The 20,378-nt window shown below is 35.6% G+C and overlaps 3 protein-coding genes across 5 annotated transcripts; 2 read left to right on the forward strand and 1 right to left on the reverse strand.

Moving 5' to 3' along the window:
• Positions 1-264: 264 nt before the first annotated feature.
• On the reverse strand, positions 265-6,730 carry LOC125202199 (zinc finger CCCH domain-containing protein 37-like). 2 transcript variants are annotated; one of them, XM_048100563.1, is made up of 12 exons: positions 6,389-6,730; positions 5,249-5,418; positions 3,560-3,616; positions 3,398-3,475; positions 3,259-3,327; positions 2,988-3,182; positions 2,373-2,410; positions 2,208-2,254; positions 2,007-2,134; positions 1,259-1,312; positions 808-951; positions 265-541 (listed from the first exon to the last, which is right to left on the reverse strand). In XM_048100563.1, the coding sequence occupies exons 1-12, from the start codon at positions 6,690-6,692 to the stop codon at positions 389-391; spliced, it is 1,437 nt and encodes a 478-aa protein (XP_047956520.1). In that variant the 5' UTR covers positions 6,693-6,730; the 3' UTR covers positions 265-388. The 2 variants fall into 2 exon arrangements, with proteins under 2 accessions (XP_047956520.1, XP_047956519.1); XM_048100562.1 differs by having other exon boundaries at positions 5,249-5,496.
• Positions 6,731-9,619: 2,889 nt separating this feature from the next.
• LOC125201593 (sodium/hydrogen exchanger 6) lies at positions 9,620-16,695 on the forward strand. 2 transcript variants are annotated; one of them, XM_048099767.1, is made up of 22 exons: positions 9,620-9,983; positions 10,115-10,166; positions 10,263-10,322; positions 10,426-10,450; positions 10,972-11,057; positions 11,173-11,284; positions 11,764-11,826; positions 11,954-11,973; positions 12,052-12,149; positions 12,981-13,009; positions 13,115-13,146; positions 13,242-13,289; positions 13,394-13,454; positions 13,549-13,646; positions 13,742-13,817; positions 13,905-13,924; positions 14,126-14,223; positions 14,333-14,442; positions 15,395-15,478; positions 15,823-15,920; positions 16,006-16,085; positions 16,370-16,695. In XM_048099767.1, exons 1-22 carry the CDS (start codon positions 9,803-9,805, stop codon positions 16,408-16,410), a joined length of 1,572 nt encoding a protein of 523 aa, XP_047955724.1. In that variant the 5' UTR covers positions 9,620-9,802; the 3' UTR covers positions 16,411-16,695. The 2 variants fall into 2 exon arrangements, with proteins under 2 accessions (XP_047955724.1, XP_047955725.1); XM_048099768.1 differs by lacking the exon at positions 10,972-11,057 and having other exon boundaries at positions 9,842-9,983.
• A 637-nt stretch (positions 16,696-17,332) lies between these two features.
• On the forward strand, positions 17,333-19,980 carry LOC125210985 (protein ENDOSPERM DEFECTIVE 1-like). Its single transcript, XM_048110653.1, has 6 exons — positions 17,333-18,462; positions 18,555-18,674; positions 19,104-19,220; positions 19,295-19,384; positions 19,467-19,574; positions 19,666-19,980. Exons 1-6 carry the CDS (start codon positions 17,563-17,565, stop codon positions 19,744-19,746), a joined length of 1,416 nt encoding a protein of 471 aa, XP_047966610.1. The 5' UTR covers positions 17,333-17,562; the 3' UTR covers positions 19,747-19,980.
• The last annotated feature ends 398 nt before the right edge of the window (positions 19,981-20,378 follow it).

Consider the following 20,378-nt stretch of genomic DNA (forward strand, 5'->3'; position numbering starts at 1 on the left):
CAGCCCAATCTACACGATGTGCCAACCCTAGCTTAATCTAATATTCGTAGTATATTCTTTATCCCAAATTTCGTTTTGAAATGTTTTAAGGTAAATGAACCATTTCTTTTAAAGGCGAAAATCAATTTTATGTTTCAAAAGGAAACGTCTTAATTAATTTGGAGAGAGGGTCTTACTCATGTTACATCTACCAGAATACAAAAACGTTGGAAAATAGTTTGATCAAACATTCAAACGAGCCTATAATCAATTAAGAGGCAGATATTAGAGGCCAATAAACAAGCTTCTGATTAATCAAATGCTTGAAGAACATCAAGTTGATACAATAGCCTAATACTACAATTCTTTAGGGAAAAAGAGGGTAGATAAGTGGACTATGACTACTGATTTACACATCTCCATTTTGTTTGCCTTCACCAACTGCAGAAGCTGTTGCCATGGCCGCCGCCATCACCTCTCCAGGAGGCGGGTGGTCAAACTTGCACGTTGCCCCGTACTTGCATGCTCCAGTCTTCATGTAATATGGGCAGTTGATAGCACCCTGCATACTTGTTTCTTTCACAATTAATATAAAGAAAACATAACTAGTTAACAACTGGAGAGGTGGAGTTAAAATTAAGTTTCCTAGTGTTGCAAAAGGAATCAATGAACCTAAACAAACTAGAAGGTTGAACCATTTGAGATTAGCGCTTGGCAAATTGCCTAAAGTGTCTTAATTATGACTCTTTCCCCCATAAAAGAAGGGGAACTAACCAGTATTTTCATAGTAATATGAAGTGGAACCAAGGTCTTTATGTCAAAATATACCTCTCTTCTTGGCAGGCCAGCAAGAGTTAGTTTCACATTTTGCTGTGGAGACCCTGTTGCTGATGCAGTGGGTGCTGACCGATCGATGGGATGGTGAAACTTGCAGTTATTCCCATACTTGCATGTCCCATTTTTCATGTAATACTTGAACAGAAAGAACAACATTAATAAAACATTGCGAAAAAGAGTGCAATATAACTTCACAGTAACAAATGCTTGGCAAGGGTAAACTATATGCATTCAAATTATAATAATGTAAATTTCATAAAAGTAAAAATACAGTTTAAAAGCTATTGGTGCAATTCATCAAGAACATCCTACAGACTTGCAAGTGACAAATTTTGAAGTCTGATTATGTAAAGTAGGTACTTCATAATTAAGTAAAGGAAAAATAGAGCACCAAGGTTCATCACCAAAGTCAAGTAAATAAGTAATGGAAATAAAAACATACATCACATTCCTGTTGTCCAGGTCGTTGAGGGAAAATAGTTGCAGTCAAACCAACCTGCAACCAGCAAAATTAAGGAATACTATGATATCAGTTCCAAGTTGATAGACTATCAACTTATTGCCAGTATCAAGTTTCGATAAAACATCATTTCCTTAACCAATAATATAAGAAAGACATAAATAATAAAGAGGTATCTAAGACAACATTTAAGGGAAATTGTGACAATATGTATGAGTTCCTTATGCAAATTCTGTTACTACAGTTGGGCCAAGTTTTGACGAGCTCAGGATTGAACTGCTAGTAAACCAAGCTTGAGTTAAGTAAGGAAAGCTCTAGCTCCTAAATGACACTTAGTAATAGTAGGGTCCACATAATATACCAACTCACCACACATGTAAAGTGGGGCCCTTACTCCACTCACACATCACCAACCATTTTATTAAAACTCATGTCATCCACAATTGACAATTTTTTTGTGGACAGAGGGAGTATCAAGTTCAATGCCAGTGTATAATCTTCTATAAGTTCTCCGCTAGCTTATAAGTTATAAGGAGTTGACAAACAAGCTCGTGAGCCGAGTACTACAAAGATTGATATTTGTTCATGAGCCTACAGTTTTTGTGTCAAAGTCTTAGTAGTTCACAGTTGTCTCAGCTTGCTTACACCCCGAGATGCAATACATAATCATAAATTTCCACATATGTTATGCACCTGAAAATCAGCATGATGTACAAAACTTGAACTTTACCATAGTTTGAGAGAGCCTTGGATCAAAATTTGGCAACAGAGATGCTGCCGGAGAAGCAACGCCAAGACCGTAACGAGCTGAGGGTGAGGTAAGAAGAGAAGAAGTAGTAGCAGCTTGTGGATTGATCACTGCATATCATCACTCGTAAATAAAATGTAATTAAGCCGAAAAAGGTGGCATAATATAGATATATCTTCGTACCATATCTGTCCGGATGGTTGTAGCGGCATGTGGTTCCGTACTTGCAGCTGATTGAGTGGAATGGAATATATTAGTATGTTGCCATTCTTGAAATGTAATTATGTACACTAACTAAAGCTACATTACAAACCGATTAATGACATATTTTAGTAATTACGAATTGACCTGCCAGTTCTCAAATAGAATGGGCAATCTTCTTCACCCTGTCAAATGAAACATAAAAGGACGCCGAAGGGGTTTAAACAGTCACCAAGAAAGAGTAAACGTGTATCAGCCTCAAGCTTTCAAGTTTTAATAGCTTTTGGGAAATCGTTGGAAATCCAAAATTTTCTTGATGACATTCTCCTTATTAGTCAAATGAACAACAAACATCTGTGAGACACACCCTTCATAACACATTCGCCACCCCCTAACCCAGCCTAATTCAAAAGGCAAAAGAAAAAATAAACAGCCAAGTACATATTGCAAAACAGAGAGAGAGAGTTGAGAATGTAGGTAAAGGTGTCAATAAAAGGATGCTTCTGTGTTCATTTTCTTCATTTCATTGTGGACCAGGAAATGGACGGCTACATGAGATATGAGATGATACATTACGCATAATAAGCCGAAGTACACCAGAAACTATGACAACTACATAAAGCATTTCATTTATTAAACAAAACAATTTGAAACAATGAGGGATTTTATTTCAGCAAATGACAAGCAAAATATTTTTTTTCAAAGAAAATTTAAAGAAGAAATATAGAACATTTCAAAAGAAGTCAATTGAAAAATCCATACAGGTCTGATTGGAAGGCCCTTGGAGTTGTGCAACAGAGCAGGGGCAAAAGATGTTTGCACTGCCTTGTTCTCTCCAAGTATGTTCTTCTGCAGCCCATTAATATTCTCCTCCACAATTGATTGAATCAGGACTGCATTGGGGTGGTGAAATTTGCAGGTTGAACCAAATTTACATTTTCCAGTCTTCACAAAAAACTGCTTAAATTACAGAGAATTAGGTTTCTCTACAAATTCAAGAAAAAAATAACACTCTCAACGCAATGTATCTTACGGAACATGTAGGCTCTGACGGTCTCTCAGGTAAGACAGAGACGCCACCTTCCTCAGGAGCACCCTGAAACTGAATCGACGGGAAAACAGTTGGAAATTTTGACAGCATAAATATAACAGACTATTCCAGGATGACTTACAGCAGGCTGGATGCTATCTTTAGGGTGGTTGAATTTGCACCTAATACCAAACTTACATTTTTGGGTCTTCAAGAAGAACTGAAACATTTTTAACAGATAAATATAAATTCAGTTAGAAAATCATAGCTGCAGAAGGGAAAAATTATTTCCAATCCAGCTTACAGGACAATCTATTTCGCCAGGTCTCTTGGGAAGGGCTTCACTAGACACCAATGGGATCTGTATTGCAAATGAAAGATCGTATGAAATATTTTATTATGAAAAAATCATGGCAAGTAACATTTCCAGTCGCCTTATGTAGAGAAACAAAAGAATAATTACTTCTTCAAAGTTCAAATAAAGGGTAGCGGTAGGCAATAGCATATACTCATTTTGATCTAAACTCCTTCTGAGTACATACAGCATAGAACTTTAATTCACTTGCAATAATTTTGTGTAAACTCTGGAGCTTTGCTTGTTAAAAATGAAACCAGAGTGGTGGGAGTGACATTTAAGAGTAACTCTCAAACATTCCAGTGCATGCATTGTCTAGAGAACTTAACATAGCGTGGCATGAAATAGTACATGAATACCAATATTGATATGCGTTCTCCAGAGAAACTATAATCTTTCAGCAATACCCTCATCTAGTTTCCCAGTGGGATGCAATCTCAGTGCACATCAATGATACACTGATAAAGCATTCAGTAACATTACTACATGACAAATACTTTCACCTTCCATCTTAGAAGCATTAGAGGAATAATAAAATTAGGATTTACTACATTTTAGTAAGCAGCTACACATACTACAGCCTAGTGAAACTGTGAAATTAGTGAACATAAAGGAGCAAAGGATATAACTATACAGTACAGCAGCTAAAGTTCCACTTTTTTCTGGGAAGCTACCACCTTAAAGAAAGATAGAAAAAAATGGGGAACAGAGCTAGGTTATTAGGTACTGGCCACTCAACACCCAATGTGGTACTAGGCCGCATCATTCAATTGTGAATTGCCCAAATGAATAAGCATAATAAAGCCCTCACAAGGGATGATCGGTATAAGATAATGATGCGATTGAAATCATGCTGCCAATGAGCTAACTGAAGGTTTAATCAGGAAGGGAGCAATATACCCAGGTTTGACTGTTAACAAGGTAGGCATTCTAAATTATTAATAGCATAACCATTGGCAACTACATTATCTACAAAGTAGAAGGTGAAATATAACGTTTCCCATCAGATAAGTGTGATCACAACATTATACAAAACCATAACCATATAATGATAATATAGATGCAGTATAATCGATTTTTGCACTATTTAAGAAATACAACCTCCGTCCCTTAAAAATAGAAACAATTTCCATTTTGGGCCGTCCCTTAAAAATAGAAACTTTTGACCCTTTTTATTTTAGGATGTGGACCCCACAATCCACTAACACTTCTTCCACTACTTTTTCTTTTCCTCTCTCATACTTTACCAATTGTGCATTACAACTCGTGTGGTGTCATTTCAAAAGTTTCTATTTTTCGAGGACAGAGGTAGTAGAACATAATAAACAGTACAGTAACAAATATAAAAATGTGATATCAGTACTCATATGATGAAAAATACGATTGTTATCAGACATCAGCAACGTTACTTAAAGTATAGGGTATATAGTCAAGGACACAACAACACCAGATCAACTGATGTATTATATATAAGAAGTAGGATTTGATAATAATTGATTGCTACTCATAATAAAACAAAATAATTATATGACAACCACATTAGCCAACTTGAACTCTGGGATATGATATAAGTAGAAAATAATCAAAGTAATTAAACTATGAAGTATTACTAAATAGTAGAATAGCAAAAAGGATCACCTCTTTCCAATCAGGGATTCCCCCTTCTGGGACCCAAACAGGATGGTCAAACTTGCAGCTCTCTCCAAATTTACAGGTTCTTGTTTGCATATAAAAGGCACAGTCCTTCTCACCGGGCCTCTGGGGGTATATGGGAAAATGGCCCGTACTCTCATATCTAGTGCGCTTGGCTAAAGGGTTCGATGAATACCAAGCATCAGTTTGCCCAATCTTGTTATACGCACCCAAAAGAGTCTGGTGATAGAGTGCTAGATGAATAGTAGACAAGTATTACAAGAAAACCAGTAATATAAGTTATTACATAAATAGAATATTTTCTTATATATTTTGTAAGAAATCACGGAAAAATTGTATTAACTGCTAAATATTGTTAATATCAGACCCGAATGCCTTCAGATTATTCATAAATTAGTATTGGTTCTGTAAGTCAATTACTAGTCAATAGTGTCACCATATCGCTGATGATGGCACGTATAATGAATAGTGCACTAGATAAAGTGAATAAAACTTTATGAAACATGGCAAATATACCAGATAATGACACGGTTATAAAAAATCCTTCCTATACAAAGTTCTATGATGAAGGATAAATGCTTCTTCAAAAGAATTACTTTCTTCGCACAAGCACCCTCAAATATTCTAGTTATTGTATCCTTTCTAATAAAAGTTTTTCAGACGCACACATTCTCAATTTCTCATCTCAACAAAGGACTTACATGTAAACCACTCAACGAATGGACAAAATATACTAATATCATTAGCTGTACAATGCATCTATAATCGCTTCAAACTTGAGATAAGCAAGAAAAGTTTCAATGCATACTGATTACTAATTAAAAAGTAATTCCACAGCAGCAATTGCAGACACAGCCAATCTGCCACCTCCTATTTAGGAGAAAAGTTCGGCTGATGATACGGTACTCTATATTCTCTTAGTTGCTTCAGAGAACCCGTGAATATCATAATCTATAGTAACACACATATAGCGCTCAGCATTGTAATGAATTTAGCTCAATCCCATACACTACCAAGATAATTGGCACAACAATTAGCGGAAACTAGGCCACTTCAACCAAATAAATGAAGGAATTAGCCAATTAGGTAAAAAAAATAACACGAGGAAGAGCGAAGATAACTTACATTCAGCTGAAGTGCGCTTCACACCAGCATAAAGTGGGTCGGTGGGGACACCTGCAGCAGCCAAATCGACACCAGGTGGTCTGTATGAGTTCAAGGAGGTGGTGGAGGGGAGGGCGGGGATTCTAGAGTAGCTCTCGGGGTTGTAGAGCAGCGAAGAGGAGGAGAGGGAGGAAGAAGAGGAGAGCTGGTCAGCCGCCAAGTACCTAGAAGAAATGGCGAGCAATGAGGCGTCGGCGGCAGATCGGGAGTTTCCGGCGCCACCGCCGTAAGCGGTGGAGGTATAGCCGTAGAGGTGGTTCGACATGACGATGGAAGTGTTACTGATTTAGTGAAGCCCTAAGCGGTAAGTGAAACAAATACAAATACAAATACAAATACAAATACAAATACAAATACTCCATGGCTCAATTCTTAAAAATATAGTACTACTAGTATATTTTTATTATTAAACAAAATTAGTATAAGTCCTAATTTTACATAGTGTTAACAGTAGAATATTGGGTCCATTTACTAAATTTAGTAAATGCGAAACAGTATATTTTTGAACTTACAAATAACAAAAAATGGAAGTTTGTATAGTTGTATTGATTAAAAAAATACAACAATATAAGTGCTTAGTATTGTCTCTATGCATTAGTGTTTCTCATATGTCTGCATGGAAAACAATGCATATATGCTTTTAAATTTAGGTATTATGGAAACAAAAATGTGCCAAAGTTGAAAATATGAATGCACTTATGCACACTCGTAGTCGTATAGTTTAACCAACATTTCATAGTACATCATTTAAAGTAAATATCTTCAACTAAATTGTTTAGTTATTATGGTAGTGTTTATCATATTGATATAATGATTTTGTGGAATGCACATAATTCGCTCTATATTGATTTCATAGCACAATAGCATCTATATACTTCACCTGTTTCCAAAAATTTTGTCTATTGTACCTCTTGGTCATCATAAAAATTGTACTCCCTCCGTCCACGAAAATTCGTCCCGGTTTGACCAGGCACAGGTTTTAAAAAATGTAATGGAAAGTGAGTTAAAAAAGTTAGTGGATTGTGGGTGGGTCCTACTTTTATATATTAGTTTTATAATAAAATGTGAGTAGGAATGAGTTAGTGGAATATGAGATCCACTACCAAAAATGGTAAAAGTGAAATTGGACAAATTTTGGAGGATGGACGAAAATGGAAAAATAGGACAAATTTTGGTGGACGGAGGGAGTATATATTTATTCTTTTTATATGTATACTGATTCTTTTCATCTAGATTAACAAAGCGTCACATCAAGTATTAGGAAATCACGCATTCTTTGATTTGAACTGCGCATTTCACTGTTTGCATAGATCTTCAATCCCGAATTGTTTATATAATAATACAACACCTCATATGTGTACGCGGCCTAATGGAAATTTACTCAAACCTCTTCATTGGTTTCATCTACCATAACCATTCATCTATTATAAGAACTTTGTTTCCTCACCGGTGATTGTATGCTATTAAGTTCACATTCTTATACATAGGAGGACCAGTTTTTTATGCCAATGCCCAACTCCTTTCTTAGAACTTTTCATCCATTTCACCCACTTCCTTTTTTTGCCTTGAAGCATCAAGCATGTATGGTAAATGTCTTTTTCCAAGTATTTGATTTGATGAATGGAATTTTAAAAAGTCTCAGTTTAAATTTGGTTATAATATGAGATACTATTGTAGTGATATAGATCGCCTGTAAAATTAAGACAGCAACATGCAGTTCAGTATCTCGCACTTCAGAGATGTAAGAAATAATAGTAATTGACTTTCCACTCAATCCATTTATGAAGTATGTAAATTTTAATACTAATAAAACTAGGTAAACAAAAAATAAATTGGGATATAATTTAGAGTGTGATTTGTGGTATGATGTTACTGGAGTTGTTATATAAGAATAATTTGAGGGAGATGATAATTCAGCAAAATTCTAACCTAATTTGGTCTTTTGAGAAGGGTTTGTACTACATCTTAAGTATAAGAGTTGGTGAGTCGAGCAAAATAATTAATAATCATAAGTCATTAACCAATTTAACACGATTGTCTATATGAGGCAAACCTACGAAGTGCAAAATCATTTAATTCAATTGGCCTGGGACATGTGGCATGTCATTGGAGGACCACTTTTAATTAAAATTGAAAATAAGCATCGAATTCAAAGTTAATTTCAAACTAAATCGACTGTAACCTCACAAAACAACACCGACCCAATCCTCAATATTTGCTTGATATAACATACAGTATTAAAATTGATCGATAAATAGTGAGGTTTCATTTGACTACAGGTAATATATAAATTTGAAATACTTTATTATTATTATTATTTGATATATTGAGATTATTGAATTTGGATTGCTTTTAAGGAATTTGACTCACCAAATTAAGTAGTATTAGCAATACACACATTGTTATTAGAGATTTGAGATTGTTAAAATTTAACTATAATGATTTGAAAAATTCAATTATTGAAGAGTTAGATCTAACTATTTAATAGTCCTATTAATTAAAATAATGTTATTTATCATAGCTCTATCTATTAAAATATTCGATTCGCAAGATTGTATTCAAGATTAAATATATAGTGTATTTAGTTTATGAGCATCCCACGACTCAAATTTTTATGTGCTAAGACCATCTCCAACCATACTCCATAAATGAGTTTTGGTGTAGAAATTTTCTCCAATCATACACCAAACTCAAATCTATTTTTGGTGTTTTTTGTGAAACAACACCACATATGGCGTTACTGCAAAAAAAATTTGTGAGATAAAAACCCAAAAATAGTGTAAATTTTGAATTTGGTGTAAATGGTTGGAGTAAAACTACTTTTTAATGTGACGTATATTCAAAAATGAATTTGAGTTTGGTGTAAATTGTCGGAGATGTTTAAATAGACCCACCAAATAGATGAGTTTATTACTCTACAATAAAAGTTCAATCAAGATAACCAACTCAAATGATCGTATAATTAGTGATATTTTGTGCGATAGCAGTTTCAATATTAAAATTAATATTCCAAACATACGCTACTTAAAATATTCTGTTTTATTTTTCTTATCAAAATCCGCATGTAGCTTATTCAAAAAATAAAATAAAATAATTAATCTAGAATATTAATAAGGTAATGAAGTAAACACTAGTTTATACAAATTTGTCCATTAAAAATGTGACATAGGAAGGAATAAAATTGATGGACACTAGAGTGAACACAAATAAAAATGTTGAAAACCTCTGAAAAGTCCAAACTGAACTAGAAAGCTCCTAAAATCATCGGCATTCAACACTGATACACAAGAAATTCCGTGATCATCGATTCGATTCATCCCTATAATTATCGCATAAAGAGCTAAACACAAGTAGATAAATCCCTAGGAATCGGCCATGGAAGAATTGCGCATATCTCCGGCCGATCCGAGGGGAAGTCCGGGGAAAGAGCAGCAGGCCGCCGGCGTCGGAATTCTTCTTCAGATAATGATGCTCGTGTTATCGTTTGTTCTCGGCCACGTCCTCCGCCGCCATCGCTTTTATTACCTTCCCGAAGCTAGTGCTTCTCTTTTGATCGGTAAATTTAGTTTCTGCTGTGGTTTTTGATTCGAGCTTTACGTGCCCTAACTTTATTGGCCTGCGATCACTTTGTAATTTTGTTTCCCTTTTGATGTTTAATTTAATTGGAAGTTGAAATGTGTGATGCAGGTTTGATCGTGGGTGGACTGGCTAATGTTTCCAATACGGAGAATAGCATTAGGTTTGTGGTTAACGATTAATCATCATGCTTTTGCTTAAACTTTTGTTTACTTACAATAATTCTGTTTCAATCGATTGTAATCTTGGTTTGTGGCAGGTCATGGTTCAACTTCCACGAAGAGTTCTTTTTCTTGTTCCTGTTGCCCCCAATTATATTATATCCTTTTGATGCGGACAATTTTCTTGACCTAACCTAATCCAAATATCTTAGTTTATTTAATGGAAGTGTGTTTGGTTCCTTAACTTGGTTTTGTGTTTACTCAGTCAGGATTCAGTCTTCAACCTGTAAGTTCTCCATCTTTAATTTTCATATAAAGTTCTCTTAAATGTGTCAAAGAAAGAGTTGGAGTAGGGAAGAAGATGTAGATGCCTGAAGTGTTGTGCAGCTGGTGTTCGACCTAGTGTAGTTATAGAAATCAGTGAAGGAAACTTGTTACTACATTTTATTATTTTTATTTTGTGGATAAGGCAATGTCTTGCTACATTTGGTAGTGAGATTAGATCTTGGCTTGACCCCAGTCACCTCACGGCCCCTGTGAACTTGGTAGATGAGGAAAAAGGGGTCAAATTGCTCAGTTCTTGTGATCTAGGGTCCGGGGGTGGAATAACAACTTATCTCAATAAATAAATTAAACTATACTAAAATTTAAGAATATGAACCTTTTGTGTATAGTCTCTTTAATAACCTTAGGGTGCCCCCCCCAAAAAACTACTTTACCTCAAATAATTGAGATAACTTTGATTTTGATTTCCTTATTACTATTACTCTGTATAGGATGACCTCTGTTATGAATTTGATTTTGCAGAAACCATTTTTTTCTAACTTTGGCGCCATAGTCACATTTGCAATTTTTGGAACTTTTGTTGCTTCCATGGTCACTGGCATTTTAGTGTGAGTCTCATTCTATTGATAGTTCAGGGTTTTGTATAAATGCTAGCACTCATTATTAAACATTTTTCTCATCATTAATGTGCGTGGTTCTGATCCCTTGTTTTTTCTGTTTCAGATACCTTGCCGGTGTATCATATCTCATCTACAGACTTCCTTTTGTCGAATGTCTGATGTTTGGTGCGCTTATCTCAGCTACAGACCCTGTCACTGTTCTGTCTATATTTCAGGTGATGTGATATTCCATGCTTATGATAATGATAACTTCTTTCATGTTGACATTCACTCAAGGGATAGTTGAGTTCCCAGGTCTGCAAAATAGTTTACTAGGTGAAATCTATTTCACACGTTGATACGAGACCACTTGTTCCGATCCAAATTGTGCCCATGTTTCTGCATGGGAGTCAATAAACAAAAAAAATAACTACTGATATATATGTAGTAGTTAACGTTAAGTGACCTTTTCAACTGTTTGCTCTGAAGCTGATTTTTATGTCTTCTCCTTACCAAATACCAAAACCAGTGTCTGTCTTAGGACTAAGTCAAGTATGTGGAATTCTTAAAATTTAATGTGAACACTTCTGGTTTATTGACGAGTCATCCCATGCTCTAGAGAGGATAGATCTTTCATAAATCTTTTACTATTAAATGGCATTGTTCTGGAACATAATAAATTGTAAATTGCATTCTCTTGATATGAAATTTGTAGGAGCTTGGTACAGATGTGAATCTCTATGCTTTGGTCTTTGGAGAATCTGTGCTAAATGATGCAGTAAGTTCTAATTTATTTGTTTCTTCCTTTAGCTGGGGATAATTTTTTGGAAAAAGTTTGGCAATCTTTATTTACTCACTTGCTAATTTGCTGTTTGTTTATTCGCTTGTGTCTCTGCTCTTTGAAGATGGCCATTTCTTTGTATAGGTAAGCGGAGCTTTAGCTATCCTACATAATGATTACCTTGTATCTAGTAGTCTTAGAAACCTATTTAATACTTTGTAGAACAATGTCATTGGTGAGGAGTCATATGTCATCAGATCAAAACATATTCATGGTGGTGGTCAGATTTCTTGAGACTTTTGTTGGATCAATGTCAGCAGGTTTGTTTTTAGTACCCTGTTGGAATTTAATCAGTCTATGTGTTATAATCCTAGTTTATGATTATATTACAATTTCATTTAATGACAATAGGACATCAGGACCTTTCATGATTTCCCAAATTGCATTTTCTTATAGCTATATATATGTGTTTCCTGCAATTGGAAGTCCCAACAACTTCTAGAGAGGTGCATTATTTTTACCAAATTAGCTTCCTTGAGTTGCACAACTTTTACTTTAATGTTTGTTCCTTTGTTGGGAATTCATGTGGGTCATGGGCAGAATAGTGGTGGTGGGTTATAGATTTCTCTACATGATAAAAATCAATTTTTCATTATTTGATATGGTCAATCTTGAGCTATATTTCAAGCTTAATTTCATAATTCTGTAGACACTGACATTTAGCTTAGGAAGTCAAAGGTCATACTTCCTCATAAGTTGGACTTTAGATGAAGAAGCTAAAGTTATTTGCATATTTATTTAAAAACTTTACTCATAGTATGAAGTATGCTTAACTTGACTATTGAGGACTAAAAGAACAATTATTTCATTTATGTTGTGCCTTTCAAGGTATGAAGTATGCTTAACTTGTTGCATCATGTACGGTGATCAATGTGCTAAACTGTATTCTACTACTTGACTTAGCAGAAGTCATACAAGTGAAAACCCTTACATTCATTCCTCTAGCAATTTAAGTGCATTATTTTTCCTTTGGTAGACTTCAATAGAACTTTATGTTGCTTACTTACTTCCCAAAGAAATTTAGGCATTTATTCTATCACATAAAATTCAATTATTTAAGCTAATGAATTTAATTTCATTCTGATCTGCAGGGGTTGGAGTTGGATTTACTTCTGCTTTAATATCCTTTCTTTAAATTCTTTATTATATCATTCTAGCAAAAGTATTATTTTAATGATTTCATAGCTTATATTAACACACTTTGTGGAGCCTTAACATCCAGCACCTATTCAAGTATGCTGGTCTGGATATTGATAAGTAAGCATTTGGATATTGTGCTGATATTCGCCATTAAGATCTAATATGCTAGAATTACTTATCAGTTATCACTTTCCTTCTTATTACATGTACAGTCTTCAGAACTTGGAGTGCTGCTTGTTTGTTCTATTCCCATATTTCTCGTAAGAAATTTTCAGCTGTTCTCTTTTGTTGTATGAACCTTTTATTTTATTTTTATGGGGATATTTGACATAGTTTGTGCTTTGTCATCTTCAATTTTATCTAGATACATGCTAGCCGAAGGGCTTGGTCTATCGGGTATCGTCTCAATATTATTCACTGGAATTGTAAGTTAAGCTATGCTGATTTTTACATTTAAGTTGTTTTTTCATTTTATTTTAGAATGCAGCAAGACATTTTGGTGTTATTTTTTTGTGGTAGGTTATGAAGCACTACTCTTTCTCAAATTTGTCAGACAAATCTCAGAAATTTGTATCTGCATTTTTCCATTTAATATCATCATTGGCCGAGACTTTCATGTGAGTAGTCATTCAGTAATTTATTTTAATTGTTGTCTCTGTTGTGTCCTAAGTCGAAATTCCTATGTTTTGATTGACTCTTGTCTGTCTGACAGATTTATATATATGGGATTTGACATTGCCATGGAACAGCACAGCTGGTCTCATATTGGATTCATCTTTTTTTCAATTGTATCCTTGAGTTTGTTAGCTGAGTTTCTTCTTGTTAACTTCCTGAAATTAACCTATATTTTCCTTAACTTGCTTTAATTAAACCAGTTATTCATTGGAATTGCAAGGTATGTCCAGTCTGCATTTTCCTTTATGCAACATTTTCCCGTTGGGCATTTTCTGTTATCTTCACCACTATTCTCACCATTTCTGGCATATAAAGAATTTTGTTTATGTAGTATCTTGCAGTGTGCCTTTTGGATTATATAGAAAAGGCACAATGCAACTGTTTAAACAACCTGTAACCTTGTTTAACTTGTTCTGTGTAGGGCTGCAAATGTATTCTCATGTGCTTATTTGATCAATATGGTTAGACCTTCACATAGGAAAATATCAATGAAGCATCAGAAAGCACTTTGGTATAGTGGTAAGTGAACAGGGATCTTATAGTTGTCTGGTCCTTATTTACTAAAGACTCACCCTCATCTGATGTAGACTCTTTGACATCCCTAACTTACATACAATATCAATCACAGGGCTTCGAGGGGCCATGGCATTTGCGCTTGCTCTGCAGTCGGTTCATGATCTTCCAGAGGGTCACGGTCAGACTATATTCACTGCGACAACTGCAATTGTTGTTCTAACGGTGAGCAACCTTGAAGATCACCTAGAACTCATAGTGGACCTCTGATTGAATGTGGAACTATTAGGGCGTTATTTAGTATGCCACAGTAAAATTGAATGTCAACAGTGTTTGTAGCTATGTTCTCTGAATTCCTGGTAGCATATTAATGTTTATAAATACTTAATGCTCTCTACTTGATCAATCAACTCATAGTAACATGTAGGGGTGTCAAAATGGATATCGGATATTGGATACCCGATATCCAAACCCGAAATATCGGGTAATTGGATATCCGATATCCGATTTTTCGGGTTTCGGGATCGGGTATAAGATTTTTGGGTTATCGGGTATCGGGTTACCCGATATCCGATCGGGTATACCCAAATTACCCAAATTACCCGAATTTTTTAATTTTTAATTAATTTAATAAATTAAATATTCATTCTTTTATTTTAAAAAAATTAAATAATTAAATATACTCTCAAAATCCTTCACTTTTAAGTCAAATTTAGGATTAATATTTGAATTGTGATGTTTATTATGGATGAATAATGGATGTTATAACTTATGAATTTTAATTTAAATAATAATAAAAAAAATATAAAATCGGGATTGGATACCCGATTTATCGGGACTGGATACCCGAGTCGGGTATTTGGGTACCCGAAATTATTTTCGGATCGGGTATCGGATATTAGATTTTGGGAAATTCGGGATCGGATACCCGATTTGACAGGCCTAGTAACATGAGTACATTTGATGCATCATGATACAATTCTTTTATAGGTAATACTTACTGCATTTCTTATATTCTGTGGGATCATAAGTTAAGTTTTTATCATTTATTTCTCAAATAGTATCCTACTAGTTATTAGTCTATAATGCAATAATGCAATTAATATGATTGTATGAGGCTCTAATTTGATTCTGATGATAAGTTTCTGAATTATTTGTTGTTGTTGGCATCTTGTAGGTTTTGCTGATAGGAGGTTCAACAGGAACCATGCTGGAAGCCTTGGAAGTTGTTGGTGATGGTCATGATACCCCATTGGGTGAAGTAAGTCCTTAACTGTTATTTTTTTCAGTTCCTTGCAACTAAAGAATTTGGCGCGAGCTAATAAATTAGAAAATTGAAATTGAAGCATAAACTCTAGGATTCGTTTTCAGCACTGGGTTGGTCTAGTTATCCATTAAATATGGTGTCTCACTCATTGTCTCCCTGTCATTTCATATGGTTTTAATCAGGTTATATCTGTTTTCTGCTATCATAAAAGTTGCCATTCTTTGCAATATTAATATTCTAAAAATTGTGTCTGCTCAAATTGTGTGTTTGATATGATGCCAATTTTCTGCAACAGCCTTTCAAGTTCTGGGATTTTAATGCCTTTTTTCATTTTTCAGAGCTTTGATGCAAATGATCGCTACATAGCTCCTACTTACGAGGGGGAATCATCAGCTGGAAACCGGTTTAGGATGAAACTTAGCGAGTTCCGTAAAAGGTAAACAAGATACATATTTCAAATTTCTGCAATTTTCACTTTCCAACTTTTCTAAATGTGAGTTCCTTTCGTTGCTTTCTTGTAGCACTGCATCTTTCACTGAACTTGACAGGAACTACCTTACCCCATTTTTCACATCTCAAAGTGGCGAAGATGATGACCACGGTAAGTTAACTGCTTATAATTCTAGAATTAATCTAAATTGCTGATCAATCATGGATTACCACTTCAGCATGCTTCTTTTTTACCACTGCACTATATCTGTATGCTATACTATGCATGCTAAATATTCTACAGGTCTGTGTCATATCCTCTTGATGGTGAATCGAGCATTTTTCATCTTTTTGTTCGAAACCTGTGCTACTCGTGGCTTGATGTAGCAACCATCCTTCACAAGGATATGGAGGATCACCTCAATTATTTACCATAATCTTTGTTCATATCTACAGATGATATTTTCAGCGACAACGGGAGAGCAAGTTATCATTGATCACAGACACGAGGCTGATAATAGTAGGCAACTTTACTCATCGTCCATGACAGACCGACTTCAATAGTGGTTTATCAAGTTGTGACATGTGAAGATGGAGATAGGACTGCTTAATGAGACACAAACATTGTATCTTTCTTAGAAGTATACTGCAATAGGATTGTAGATTAGTCACAAATTAGGGGTAGGACTGCTTCATCATTTGACGCCTTGTAATATCTGTATATGAAATGATTCACTGAGAGGGGAGTTCCTGGTTTCACTTGCCAACCAATTATTTTGTTATTTCCGTCGTATTATTATCAATACTCTTTTCTTTGTTCCCTAGAATATGATGTAATGTTTTGAACATTATATGCAGAGATGCCACTTAGGCCTAATAGTTGAGTTGGATCTGCCCAACCAAAATATTAATATTACAGTAGTAATATTAGGAGTGATATTTAAATATTATTTTAATATGAAAACAACAATTTATATCAACCGTGATTTTTCCCGATCCGTGTACTGCAGTAGTTTAGTTCTCTCTTTACATCACCACCAATATATGATATTGTTATAGTTATTTTTATTTCATTTGCCAATAATTGTAACAAAAGAGATCAACGGAAGGTGCTCTTAAAGAAGATAAATCTGAATGAATCTAAAGCACAAAAAATCAAAATTTTGAAACGAAGAGATCAGTCGGAAAATGCCCTTGAAAAAGAGAGATCTAAATGGATTTAAAGCACAACAAATTAAAATTTTGAACTTTGAAGGAAAAAGATCATCGGAAGAGGCTCTTGAAGAATAGAATAAAAAATTTACTTTTTGTAACGTCCCAATCGGAATTAGTAAAGGTGTGATCATCATTTGACTCATTCTAATCGTCATTATGAGTTTGGTAATGAATTTTTTCTCCTCATTATGTTTTAAAAAAGACTGGAAATCTGGAATCTTTGATAATATCATAATGAGACATTCTAAATATCAAAATTACACCGGCTAGTTTTTCACAATCATCTCGTTTCTCTTTACCATTAACAAAATCTCTCTTTTCGCTACTTACAGTGAGGTTATCGTCTTCCTCTACTCCGATCATCGCCAAATCCTTGAACTTGCAGGTTTTCACGATTCAAAACGAAGATTAACAACAAAATTAGCGAGAGAGTGATGGAAGACCTAACCGGCGGAGCCGCATCGTCGCCACCACCTCCGCCGCCGACACAGCGCCGGCCAAGAGTGAGAGAAGTGAGCTCACGGTTCATGTCTCCTCTAGTCCAATCCAATTCCACCCCTCACCCTTCCAATTTTCCGCGCGCCAAATCTGCACACCGCCGCAATCCCTCCAAAAACGACGAGAATTTCAATCCGGAGCCGAACCACCGCGGATTGGACAAATTGCCTACGCCTATCTCAACCATACAGAGGAAACAGCACCAGCAACGGCTGAATTCGAAAGATCACCATCTCCGGGAGCTTAGGGTTTCATCGAGACCGGACACGCCTATGGCAATCGAGAGAGATAGAATTGTTCCTTCCAGATTTAGGCAAAGCGTCAGCCGTTCGAATTCGCTGAGCAGTAGCAGCGACGGATGCTCCGCCGTCACTGCGGCGGCGAGGCTGCTGCAGGAGGCGACGTCCGATGCAGAGAAGCGGCTTTCCAGGATTTCAACATCCAGCTACGATGATTCTGCTTCCTGCACCACCGCAACTGCTTCGAATCAGAGGAGCTCCTCGTGCCCTAATTCGCCGCACTGTGCGCCGGTAACCAAGCTGCGGAGCGCAAGAACAGACGTGCGCTCTTCCGTGCCGGATATGGATCGGAATTTGGAGAATTCCGGCAAGGATTGTGCGCGATCGCTGAATTTCTCGTCTCTCTCGAAGATCGGAGGAGGAGGCGTTTCACTGCCTCCGCATCCTTCGTCGTTGAATTCGAGGAAAGGAAGGAAGGTTTCTAATCATCAGGATGAAGTGCATTCCTTGAAAATGATGATTAACCACTCTCTGCAGTATCGATTTGCGAATGCAAAGGCAGAGGCTTCCCTTCAAGCTCAGAAGCAGGAAACAGAGGTTTGTTGCTTTCTCATGTTCTTCATCAGAGGATGCATTGCTGAGATATTTCAATGTTGCATCAGTTAATGCTATTTTCTTTTCTGATTCAGAGGAATTTTTGTTCACTTGGAGCCATGATATCCGATAAACGCGATATTGTGAAAAAGAAACGTATTGAACTTGCGGTTCTACGAAAATTGAAGACTTTGAACACAATAGTTGAAGCTCAAGTAAGCCTTCTTTCTTGATCATGCTCAAATTTTCCACATTTTTTGCTCTTTTGCTTTAGATTGTGATGTAATACATATGCATATGCTTATGACTTTGAGTTTTCGTTCTTAATTCTGTAGTTTAATCGATCGCTTAGAAAAGAAAAAGGGAAATGTACATGTCTATGCTTGTGTAACTTGTGATAGTAACATATTAACATTTGCTTGTATTCACTGATATATGTTCAATGGAGGGAGATGAGATTATAACTCTTTTTCAAAGTGTATGAGAACAGAGAAAGGAAAATGATGCTACCATTCTTGTTAGGTTCATCTTTGTGTTTACTTTCTCTTTAATGTTGTATACTTGTATATATGAAACTTAAATTAAGTGACTGCTAAAATTTTGATTTCCATTCCCTGATTCACTTTTATTTGCATGGTAAATAGATGCCATATCTGGAGGACTGGTCTAGTATGGAAGTGGATTACTCAAATTGTCTCTCAGGCGCAGCAAACGCGTTACTGAGTTCCTCAGTTAGACTTCCAGTTAGTGGCGATGTGCGGGTGAGATCTCGTCTGCGATATATTTGACTATTTCGTGTCTTGATGTGATAAACTCATGTGATAATCATTTCCAGGCTGATGCCGGGGAAATAGAGGAAGCTCTAACCTCAGCTTCGAAGGTGGTTGAGTCCATTAATTCTCAAATTCAGAGATTTGCCCACATGGTAAGATATTATTTTCCCACATAGCTCAGATTCAGATATGTAAATGTCACATGAATTAAGACATCTTCGGTTTGATGTGCAGGCCGAAGGAATTGATACTCTGGTTTCTGAAGTATCGAGGATGGCAAATGGAGAGAAAGCTCTAACTAAGGAGTGTGGATATCTGCTCTCCAAAACTTACTCATCTCAGGTAGATAAAACTTTCTTGCATCGTTTCTTCGAGTTTTTCGATATTAGAAGGTTTTGTGAATGTGACTGCTTGCATTTACCTATTTAAACAGGTGATTGAGTGTAGTCTAAGGGGAGCTCTAATGCAGTTTAATGACAGCAACAATCATCCACCCCATAAGAGTGAAGAATGATCTTCTTCATATGAGTTCAGATAATCGCTCAAATATGTACTATTATTTTCTCTGAAAAAAGTGTATTCTTTTTTATTATTCTTTGTAAATGTACTCAAATCTTCATAGGATGTGAAAGGATTGAATTTTGCACACTTTGCAAAATCATCATCAACTCTTTGTAAATGTATTCTTTTGGTTGAGAAAACTAAAAGTCTAGTGTTTTTCGCCGTACCATAAGCGATGTTAAGTCAATTTTTCGATGTGTAAATTTGCTTTCCCATGGTATTTTATTGTGAAAAAAATAGTACTATGATTTTTTAGTGTTGGTATTTTGAACTATTAGTAGCATAAACACAACAAAATCACTAAAGGGTCCGTTTGGTACACGGAATTGAAATTGGAATTGAATTGGAATTGGAATATTTATGGAATTGAATTGGAAGGAATTTATTTCAATTCCAAATCCTTTGTTTGACAAAATGAAATAATTGATATGGAATTGAATTTATAAATTTGAATGTGTGCAGTGTGCGTGTGTGTGTGAATGTGTGCAGTGCGCGTGTAAGATGTGTGTGTTGTGTGTGTGCGCTTGTGTGTGTGTGAATGTGTGCTATGTCTCTGAATGAATGTGTGTTGTGTGTGTGAATGTG

The sequence above is a fragment of the Salvia hispanica genome, chromosome 1, assembly GCF_023119035.1.
Source record: "Salvia hispanica cultivar TCC Black 2014 chromosome 1, UniMelb_Shisp_WGS_1.0, whole genome shotgun sequence".
In the NCBI taxonomy this organism is placed as follows: Eukaryota; Viridiplantae; Streptophyta; class Magnoliopsida; order Lamiales; family Lamiaceae; genus Salvia; species Salvia hispanica.

Bases quoted from the DNA above. Each gene is read 5' to 3' on its own strand.
- LOC125202199 (XM_048100562.1), bottom strand. From the start codon at position 6,692: ATGTCGAACCACCTCTACGGCTATACCTCCACCGCTTACGGCGGTGGC. The intron at 2,255-2,372 runs GTCAATTCGTAA...CCACTCAATCAG, and splicing joins TTCTATTTGAGAACTGGCAG to CTGCAAGTACGGAACCACAT. The intron at 1,313-2,006 runs GTAAAGTTCAAG...TGCTGGTTGCAG, and splicing joins CAAGGCTCTCTCAAACTATG to GTTGGTTTGACTGCAACTAT.
- LOC125201593 (XM_048099767.1), top strand. From the start codon at position 9,803: ATGGAAGAATTGCGCATATCTCCGGCCGATCCGAGGGGAAGTCCGGGG. The intron at 10,323-10,425 runs ATATCCTTTTGA...TTTTGTGTTTAC, and splicing joins CTGTTGCCCCCAATTATATT to TCAGTCAGGATTCAGTCTTC. The intron at 16,086-16,369 runs GTAAGTTAACTG...TCATATCTACAG, and splicing joins TGGCGAAGATGATGACCACG to ATGATATTTTCAGCGACAAC.
- LOC125210985 (XM_048110653.1), top strand. From the start codon at position 17,563: ATGGAAGACCTAACCGGCGGAGCCGCATCGTCGCCACCACCTCCGCCG. The intron at 18,463-18,554 runs GTTTGTTGCTTT...TTTCTGATTCAG, and splicing joins CTCAGAAGCAGGAAACAGAG to AGGAATTTTTGTTCACTTGG. The intron at 19,385-19,466 runs GTAAGATATTAT...TTTGATGTGCAG, and splicing joins TTCAGAGATTTGCCCACATG to GCCGAAGGAATTGATACTCT.